The sequence below is a fragment of the Triticum urartu genome, chromosome 4A (assembly GCF_056163025.1).
Source record: "Triticum urartu cultivar PI428250 chromosome 4A, HENAU_Tu73, whole genome shotgun sequence".
In the NCBI taxonomy this organism is placed as follows: domain Eukaryota; kingdom Viridiplantae; phylum Streptophyta; class Magnoliopsida; order Poales; family Poaceae; genus Triticum; species Triticum urartu.
In genome coordinates this window covers 565,005,449-565,015,909 of record NC_141876.1, presented here as the reverse complement: position 1 = coordinate 565,015,909, position 10,461 = coordinate 565,005,449, and the positions used below count along the sequence as shown (strand labels likewise).

Below are 10,461 nucleotides of genomic sequence, written 5' to 3'. Positions count from 1 at the left end.
TCTCAATTTTGGCACACATGATCTCTTGCACAAACAAAGCTAGGTTTCCAAGGTTTTATAATTTTTTTGAATTTTTTATTAATTTATAATGCCTTGTAGACTGACTGGTCAAAACATCGGTCGATACCTCAGGGGGGCATTGTAAAATATTCTTTTTTCAAATTTTCTTTCATAGCCATGTTTGGCACATGTGTGTCACCATGTATAAGAAAATTTGGGTGATCTGGAGGTGGTGGGAAAAATCACCTTTGTTTAAAAACTAGCTTAATTGTCCCTCCGGAATGCGGGCATTTTTTCGACCACCTCTAAATCACCTCAATTTTTTCCTTTTCCTTCTGTTTAAATAAAATTACCCGAGCACTCAAAAAATAACATAAAAATTACATGACCCCTCAAATAATAACATACCAAAAATTCAAAAGGTACTTTTATCAAAAACATCTTTTTGAATATTTATATTTTCTTTTCTTATAAATAAGTGACATTTTCAAAATTCTAATAAGTAGGGTAATATAACTTTATTAAAAAATAAAGTACATCTTATTTCAAATTCCTTTTTTGCACACATTATTTTTAACTAGTATTACATTACTCTTCTAAATTCACATTTTAATTCCTTCACACTTTGATGATGGAATATTTGCTCTGTATTGCAACATATGTTCAAATGATGGAACATTTGATCTTTTGCGTATTCAAATTATGCATTGATGGAATGTGTGAGGATGAACAATTATCAGTAACTTTACTAAACCCCATGTACTACAATTCATGACAGCCAATTTGGAATATTGCCAGATTCAATATTTGGTATGATTGGCACATGGGCACAGCATGTTGCACTTGCCCACAGCATAGACAAGTGTTGCAGCATGTGTGAAGCAACACTGAAGCGCCATTTGTGATCATTGCACCATCAAAACAATAACAAAACATGAAGGAAGCATTCACCACCAATAAAGTTAAAGCCACACAAATATAGATAGCATTCTAGGTTACCACCACAGGTACCAACCGGTTCACAACAGATCCAGTTCAGACACACAATACATTACATTACATTAATAGAGCTAGTTTCCCACCAGTTCAGACCCAGATGCAACTTTCCAAAAGTAAAACATCATCAAATATACTGATGATGAGTACGGCTTCCAGCTTCTGATGATCGGCATGATGTAGGACTAGATGTTAGGGTTTCTCAGGACCTTCAGGAGGGCAGAATGCTGAGCCTTGATCTTGTAGTCATCACTGGAGATCGATGTAGCCCGACAATGTTCCATCATATGCTCCAATAACCCAGACCTAGGCTTGGGCCTGCTGTAGTAGGGGCAGCGGAACTTTTCCGTCCTCCAGTTGTGGTACATACCAGATCCTTGGGCCCTGATCTTCAACACCACCTTCTCTTCAAAGGACTCGACGTTCCCCTCGACCACATCATCTCCAGATTCATACTGCACACATTAATGACTAACATTAATACATTATGCATTCAAATACTATAAACACGTAAGACTAACTCAATGCACAAATAACATTTCAACTAGGCCTTACCACGTACGGCTCATCTTCATCACTGTCATATGGGTAGAACCCAATCTTGTCCCACTTCCTCTTGTTGCCCACAAGATCCTCCTCCTCCTGTTATATTGTCAAACAAGCACATCAATTACACTGAATTGAATTGCAGCTCAAAGAATGTCATTACAAACAAAATTGTGAATGTGAACCACATTGGTATGTTGCAACTGACCAATATTGTCAATATATTTTCCAATGCAAAATAATTTAATATGAAACCTACAGATAAACAAATAAAGCTACCTAAACAATTTGTTTTTGCATAATGATGGAAAGCTCCAATCTATATTGAAAAAGTGCACTGGTTACACATGGTATGTACATTTCAACAACTAATTGATAGACTATATATTAAGATATCTACATATTAAACCGTAGGGTTATCAACATACAAGTTCATTGATATGTACATACAAATAAATGCTTTCCTTATAAATACAGAATCTAAGCAATCAATCAACAGACAAATGCTTTCCTTCATAAATGCTAATGAAAATCCAAGCTGGATTCTTGACATTCCCTGGATTAACCCAACACTTTTCTTTTGAGGGAGTCCCCCCCCACACACACACACTACTTAATGGAAACATATAGTATATTTTGTTGCTAGGATCCTGCCTTGGAATGTTTACTTCATAGTTATACAATGGTGACATCCCAACTGCATATTTTTGTAATTCATCATAAGTATTTGCACAAGAGTAAAATCTCTGGCCAGGTTAATTTTATGAGACTGGACAATATGCCTGCCTACAACATTTGGTTTATAAAATTTCAAGGACAATATTTCAAGGCCATGTTGCTGTTTTTGAGGCCACCCTTCTGCAATTGTACAATGAGTTATCTCTTAGCCCCCTAAATATAAAATTACATCCATTGCTACTAATTATAGAAGCCAACTACAAATTTTAATATGCACAAATTACTGTTTTTGGGATAATGCAGTAAAGCTCCTACACATATTAACATAATGAAGTAGTTAATTAGGTACACCTTCAACTATAAATGCATATATCTCCAACAAACATCTAAAATTTCATTACTTACCTAAACAACAACAAATTATACTATAGATGAATCTTGTCTCATCTAAATCAATTCATTGGCACATCAAAATTAATGCATCCCAAATCAAATATGTTTCCATCCAGTATCATTGAACCACAGATCAAATCAAATAATCATATATGTCTGCAGCATTGAACTACAGATCTAATAATCATATATGGTCTATCTGACCTTAAATTCCCCCTTAAATAAGGTGTTCAACCTCATACTAATTAAAATCTAACAAGCAAAAATTCCACTACTAATCTAATAAGCATCTGAAAAAAAAACCATCCCTCAATCCGGCTACTTCTAACCTAATCTAATAATCATATGTGGTCAACCATTCTTGCACGAATCAAATACAAAAAAACCCTAATGCAGAGAAAACCCTACATCCAACAAATCTAACCAAAGAAACTTCTGGCCACAAACCCTACAATCTAAAAACTACCAACTAAAAGTGATAAGCAGATACCTTCTGCTCCGCCTGCTCCTCGCCGGAGTCGGCCTCCACCTTCTCCACCTCGTGCGCCTCTCTAGAGCCCGCCTCCAGCTTCTGTGCCTCGTCGGAGATCGCCAGAGCGGGCGCATCTGGCTGGACTGCGCCGCTGCAGCCCGCCCCCGCCTTCTCCAGATCTGCAGCGGGGGGAGCACCGCGCTGGACGCCGGCACGTCCCCTCACAAAGGTGCCCGCAGCGACCTGCTGCGCCTGCTCCACCAGATCTGCGCCCCAATCGGGGTGCTCGCCTCCTGCGTCCGCCATGGCGATGGAGAGGATGCGGTGAGGGAGACGAGGAGGTTGGAGAGGAGAGGGAGTGGGGAGTGGAGAGAGGGAGACGATGCGGCGGGGGGAAATGGTGGGCGATGCGGCCGGAGGTGGTTGTCGTCCACATTTATATGATGGGACAGTTTTGGCAACTACCCGTGACACGTGCTGCCCCACGTGCGGCGGCTGCACGCATGAATGAAAGGCCGCCGTATACAAATACGTATACAGCCGGGCATACGATCTAATCGGGCCCGTACGGGCCTCCCAGGGCTCCTCGACGGCTATACGCGGAGGCAACAAAGACGATCGTGCTCCTCGTTATGAACCGTTTTTGGTTCATCCTGGCCGTCGATGTGTTTTTCCACCTCGCCTTCAGCCCAGGGGGGAGCACCGAAGCAGAAACGAATCGGAAGAGGCGCAACAACTTGGTCCAAGCCCCTAGTGTTCACGTGAAGTACGTGCATTGCTTGAGCTGGGATGCACCATGTTCTCCCCTTTGCCTGCGTCTAGGATAGCCAGTGCGTTATGATGTGCACCCGAAGAGGTCGTCGATGCGGTAAAAGGTCGCAGTCAGGGAGCTCGCGGGGTTTAGGGTGCTCTCCCCATTGAACCCTAGCTCTCCTGAAGTATGCCGAATATGGGGTTGCCCTTTCCTTGGAGCAGTGGCGTAGCCAGCCCGATTTGTCAGGGTGGTCCGGTAATAGAAATATTTACACAAGTTTTGTTTTATTTTAAACGAAATGTTTTTTACTACACTATACATAAGCTATGAGGGAATTCCAGGGTGGTCCATGGACCACCCTAGCCACCCCCTAGCTACGTCACTGCCTTGGAGGAGGGCTTAGGGTTCGTGTCCTTTCCGGCCCCCGGTCGGCGCACTGCCGCAAGACTCCCTGCCAGACTCTTTCGAATCCGATCCGACTGTGGTTTTCTGTAGCTCAGGCTACATGGTACCCATTATCTTTGCCATCCATTTATGCATCAAGATCCATGCAGACACATTTGTCTTTTTTGTTTCTCTCAAACGACACAACATATAATCTTCAAATTTTGCAGAACAACAATACATTCTAACTACAATCTAGGAAAAATACTTTCAGATTTTTTTCATGCATTTTAAATACTTGAAATGATATTTTTATTCAAAGAAAATCTTATTTTATATATTTATGTCAGAACAAAAAATCTGAAAGTTTTTTCACACATTGATGTTCTAATGTTTGTTTGATCTGCAAAGTTTGAAGTTCATATGTTGTTTCATTTTTGAGAAACAAAAAAAGAAAAATCTTCTTATTGTTAGTTAGTTGAAAAGTACGGATCTCAAAACAAAGCTGGAGGGTTGAAAATAAAAAGTTCCATGTAGCCTGAGCTACAAAGGAACTTTGTGATCCGATCTACAACACGTGTGCCCGAAACACGAAGTCCCAGCGAAGCAAGGGTGGATGTAGCTGCAACAAGGCCCATCGCATGAAGGGGCGACGACGGGCGTGCATGGCATGGCAACATCTCCGGTGGGCACGAGGCCGGGACAAAGCGCCCCTTGGTCGCCAAACCCTAACATCCACCTTGCTATATATCTTCGTATATCAAAGCCATGTCCCTAATAATCACAACCTTGCTTGGAGTAGTAATTCTCGGTATCTTACGCTACCTGGACTTCCTTCTCTAGTCTATCTCTAGAACTAATAATCCTACCTGGACCTTCCGCCCGTGCATATCTAGCGGCGGCTACATATACTTGGCTCATATCGATGTAGTACACGCCCACGATCAAGAACACAACGAGATCATAGGACGCCCATCGATCGATTGAGAAGAAAAAATATGACCGAGATGGACGCCGAGGTAGTACGCTGCAATCTCTATCAGCTAGACCTTGTGCAATTCAACACGAAGCGTGGCATGATCGACCGCGGCCTGGTGATTTCGTATGCCCCGGAGGACGACACATGCAGGTGCCGGAGATGACGCCAATGGATCAGCAAGGCGCGTCGGCGTCGTCAGAAGCGTGCATCACAAAGACCACATGGTGCACCTGTCGTGGTTCAAGGCCGCGTCGACGCGGCCCGGCAACGAGGCCAGCAGCTTGGAGGTCGAGTGTGACGATACCGTGAGTGCCTATGATCTGGTCAGGGACCCTGACCACTATGTTGTCTATGGAGACGTCGTCGTTCGTCTATCAACCGTCACCGTCACCGGAAGCACACCGGTGGCGCAACAACCACAGGCCACGAGCACCCCCGCCGATGTTCCATGGGTCGGGCGCGTTGTTGACCTACTTGACGGCCATGTCCAAGTCAAGTGGAGTGACGACAGCACGTCGATGGTATATATATACACACGCAGCACGCAGGGCATTAATACTCGACTTATATATAATTGCGTAATTTCCATATAATGTTTCAGGTGTTACCCCATGAGATCAGTGTCGCCAACAAGGAGAGCTACATGCAACTGCGCGATGAAATGGCTGACTGGGTGGAGGAGGACGATGTCGGTGCTCCTCAAGAATTGGATGCTGCAAACACGGTCTCTGTCTACCTAGAAACGTTATCGCATGCATGCATTTAACTTATACTCCCTCTCCAAACTAATTAAGATCTTTTAGATCACGAACACAGAGTATTATCACGCATTAGCGTATAAATGATGTGAACATATTAATTTACAGGTCAACGATCCACATGATCCAGCAGATGCTACAAACGTCAAAGGTGGTGACGGTTCTGTGAATGAAGTAGATGGCCTTGCTGAAACCAGGCAGAATGCGGAAGTGCCCATGCACGCACCCACGGGTAGTAACGAAGGTCCTGATGTCGGTAGCGCCGCCACCGAGGCCGACCTCGTTGATCTAGTGACAAGAGGCGATGTAAGTGACGATGATAGCGAGGACGACTCTGCCAATGATGTGGTGTTCAAGGCCACGGATGCCACTGGAGATGGCGGCCCGTTTAAGTTCCCAAATTTTGATGTGGTGAAGAGCCCTCCAGATCATCATTACCTTGACACCGCAGACCAGGTTGGTGCATGCACCAAAAAAAGTACTCTCTTTATATTCTTTTCTTTTTCCTACCTTACATACTTATCTAAATAGCTGGCCTACTATAACATATTGTTTCAACATAAGCATGTCATCTCAACAACATGCATGGAAGAAGGTTCACCACAATATGCAAACATCCATGGAATTTTTCATTCTACAATACTATTAATATTTAATACTCAGTTCTCACAATTTATACCTATCTTCCCTATGCATGCAACTCATTCACATCAATGAGTCGTGCATGTTTGCCATGTCATCAACATAACATCTCATTATAGTTAATCCTCATAATTTATACATATTTTTCATCCATGTAATGCATCTACATTAACAATTCATGTGTGTTTGCCATGTCATCAGGATGATCATATCATATGAAATCCACATGATTTATCTACTCCCTCCGTTCGTTTTTATAAGGCGTTTCAGACAGCTGAGTTTGAACTGTTTAGTACACTGTCTGAATTTACTAAAACGTCTTATATAAGTGAACAGAGGGAGTATTATTTTTAGTTAGCACCCGCGCTGCAACGCTTGGGTTATCTTGTAAAATGTCGAGTTGAATTTTTCTCCTTTTCTAATGGCTTTAATTCTGCCCATATATGTAACTTAAAAGCCAAAAATGCGTGCATCTCACTTTCTACAAAAGAAGATGAACTTTAACTTTCCTCCCTAAATTTGTGGTTTGGGAATGCAAAGGCAATTCCGAATTAATAGTTTGGAGAAGTAAATACTCCCTCGGCTCCAGATAACAAGTTGGATTAGTTTTTCAAAAAGTTAATCTTCTCTAACTTCGACCGAGTTTATGGGAGAAAAATATTGATGTCCACAATATGAAATCATTATCATTAGATTTATTGTGAAATATATTTCTACATTTTATTTATTTGTATCATAGATGTGGATATATTTTCTATGGAATTGGTTAAACATAGAAATCTTTGACTTTTTTAAAAAGTAACACACCTTATATTTTAGCATGGAGGCGGTAGCAATTAATATTTATCTTAAGATACTACTGTTGATAACAAAACATTTAATATATGGTGTAGGACTTGCACCCTGATGGGCCAGTTCACAATATATATATTATATCTTATACCCGCAAAAAAATGTATTTGATAGTTCTATCTAACAGGTCCTTTAGGTTGAACACTTGAGATCACTGCATCCACGACATCGTTGGTTGGTGTCAATACACTATAGTATATCTAGCAAAAAACTATAGTATATATATAGTAGGGTTTCCTATAACGAAATATATTCTAAATCATGTCATGGTACGACAAACCGGAATTAAACATGCGTTAACCAGTGTCCTTTCTTTTACCAAATGAACTGCAGGGCATCAGCAGCGGAAATGGGTCGGTACACGTAAAAAAGGTGCAAAAGGAGTGGAAAATACTACACGACAGCTTACCAGGTACGGTGCAGTGTGACACCACCCCGAGATTGGCATTTGCATGTAACGTATATGTCTCGATATTTCAATAATTGGTATGTATATCGATCTATGTACGCAGGCACGATCTACGTACGGGCGTTCGAGGACCGTATGGACCTGGTCCGGGTGGCAATGGTAGGCGCCAGTGGGACGCCGTATCAGGATGGGCTCTTCTTCTTTGACATGCAGATGCCGCAGTCCTACCCGGCCGTGCCACCGGAAGTGTACTACCACTCTTTCGGCTTCCGTCTGAACCCAAATTTGTATACCGACGGTACGGTGTGCCTAAGCCTGCTCAATACCTTCAGCGGCGAGGGCAACGAGGTCTGGGTGCCAGGGACATCAAGCCTCCTTCAGGTCGTCGTCTCCATCCAGGCCCTCGTCCTCAATAGCCAGCCATTCTACAACGAGGTCGGCTATGAGCGCCTGATCGACAGACCAGAGGGCCACCGCCACGAGCTGCCCTATAATGAGAACGCCCTCTTGCTCACTCTCCGGACCATGATCCACCTGTTGCGCCGGCCGCCGCAGGGCTTCGAGGGGGTTGTCAGGGACCATTTTCGCCGACGTGGGAGGTACGTGCTCGAAACGTGCGAGGCGTACCTGCAGGGATGCGTGGACGCCGGTCATGGGAGCATGGAGCTGCCGTGCTCGGCCGGCTTTAGGACCGCGCTTGCTAATGTCATGCCCAAGCTCACGACAGCATTCGCGCAGATTGGTGCCCAAGGGTGCGACCATTGTGCTGCCACCAACCATTGACACTCAGATATTCTTGTATGACACGCTACTTGGGTTGGACCTGTGGAGGCGGGCAGGAAGTAGTAATGTTGACATAAGATCACTACGAGCAATGAAACTTTGAACTTTGTAACCGGTAGACAGTATGTGTCAACTATTGCTTCTGCCAAAATCTTTACTATTGTCTAATGATTATTAAACCATGGCCCTATGGCTAGAGTTTTGATGTTGAGCTCTTGGCAGCAGGTGTCCTGCTACTGTTTCAACTCGTGGTCCCCTTTCTCTCCATCTCTTATTGCTTGTTAGCTTATCTTTAGTTTGTGTAATGAACCGAAACTTTGGACATAAATCTATTTTTGTTAAGCAATTAATGGTGGGTTGAAAAAATTTATCAGCATGTGTGAACTATTGCTCGAGCGAAAATTTGTAGGTGGTAGAAAGTTTGGACTCCAGTTTTCTACTCCAAGCCCACCTCACAAATTTTAATTTCAAATAGGCTTAATAGTGTATTTTAATTTCAAAAAAAACATTTTTTTCATTATTTATATGTTTTGGGCCAGGACAGGTCGTACTCGGGCTTGATATTTACAAACTGGGCTGTTTAAAGTCTGGCCCAAAATTACCGGCCCATGGTCAAAGTTTCACGCTATGGTATATCATTTGATCTTACTCCTTTGTCTCAAAAAAAAACTGATCTTACTCCTTTCACTACAAAATGAAATTGATCTCACTCCTTTGTGGCGGCATCTGGTGGATAAATGTATAGTACTCCCTCTGTAAACTAATATAAAAGCATTTAGATCACTACTTTAGGAAGTGCTAATCATTCTATCATCCTTCAATTTTTTTACTAATCATACTATTAGCATCTGGCGGTATCCTGACAAGGTCTTCGCCCCAACATCTTGAGGGCCTAGCAAGAGTGTGGAGAGATAAAATAAAACTTTTTTTAAATGATCATCAACAGGGCCCTCAAGTTGCACCATCGAGCACTGACACCGGCGTTGACTCCTTTTTTCTGAAGGTGGTGTTGACTTGGAGTGTATGGTCCCCTATCAATCACAATCACCTTTCTTACACTTCTTTGCATGTGAATCATGGCAGACATAGCTGACTGGTACTCCATCTCATTCAATCTTGATAAATGATGGGTACACTGACACACTGTTCCCATTGATTCCACGAAAAGCTAGGGTTGCATACTGTATTTTGGCTTCAACGTCGGTCAGTCAATCAATCATCCAATCTCAGCTTCAACTCTGATGCGCTTGCTTCCCACCATCTTCTTAATTGAGTACTATGTACGAGTAATAATCCGCACTATCTCGGCTCTTGCGACCGACGGCGACCTTATAATCTGATCCTCTCCGCGGCGGCGATATTTTTGCTCCAGTCTCGCCCCACCTCAATGGCACGCACTGCATGCATATAGCTTTCTGGATCGACGCCATGTCTCATGACAACTTTACACTATGATATTGCTGGGCCATCTATCATCCCGGAAGAAACTGGATAAGATCAGTGGCCGGCCGCCGGCCGAGTCCAGCCTAGAGCTCGAGGCGGGTGAGGACTGTGAGGAGCGCATCACGTACGTTGCGCACCTTTGTCGTCGTCCCATCCACATAAAATACCCAATCCAAACCCTCGGCCATTGTTACCGCGGATAAGCATCAAGGTTGGCGAACGTGCCTTCCAGGAGTATTCTAGTCGCCTCGATCAGAAAGTTTACTTATATTAATCGGGCGGTGGTGTTTGAAAGTGCAGAGAACCCGCGCTGCTTTCTGCTTTACTCCCAAGTGCCGTGGCCTTGCGTGCACCGTGGCTTCCTTCATTCAC

At 43.3% G+C, this 10,461-nt stretch overlaps 1 protein-coding gene across 1 annotated transcript; it reads left to right on the top strand.

Annotated features, from left to right (window-relative positions):
- The first annotated feature begins 5,327 nt into the window (after positions 1 to 5,327).
- LOC125554880 (putative ubiquitin-conjugating enzyme E2 23) lies at positions 5,328 to 8,646 on the top strand. The gene is made up of 5 exons (XM_048718264.2): positions 5,328 to 5,723; positions 5,804 to 5,926; positions 6,069 to 6,416; positions 7,788 to 7,866; positions 7,967 to 8,646. Exons 1-5 carry the CDS (start codon positions 5,328 to 5,330, stop codon positions 8,644 to 8,646), a joined length of 1,626 nt encoding a protein of 541 aa, XP_048574221.2.
- Positions 8,647 to 10,461: the final 1,815 nt, after the last annotated feature.

Bases quoted from the DNA above. Each gene is read 5' to 3' on its own strand.
- LOC125554880 (XM_048718264.2), top strand. From the start codon at position 5,328: ATGCCCCGGAGGACGACACATGCAGGTGCCGGAGATGACGCCAATGGA. The intron at 5,724-5,803 runs GTATATATATAC...ATAATGTTTCAG, and splicing joins GTGACGACAGCACGTCGATG to GTGTTACCCCATGAGATCAG. The intron at 5,927-6,068 runs GTCTCTGTCTAC...ATTAATTTACAG, and splicing joins AATTGGATGCTGCAAACACG to GTCAACGATCCACATGATCC.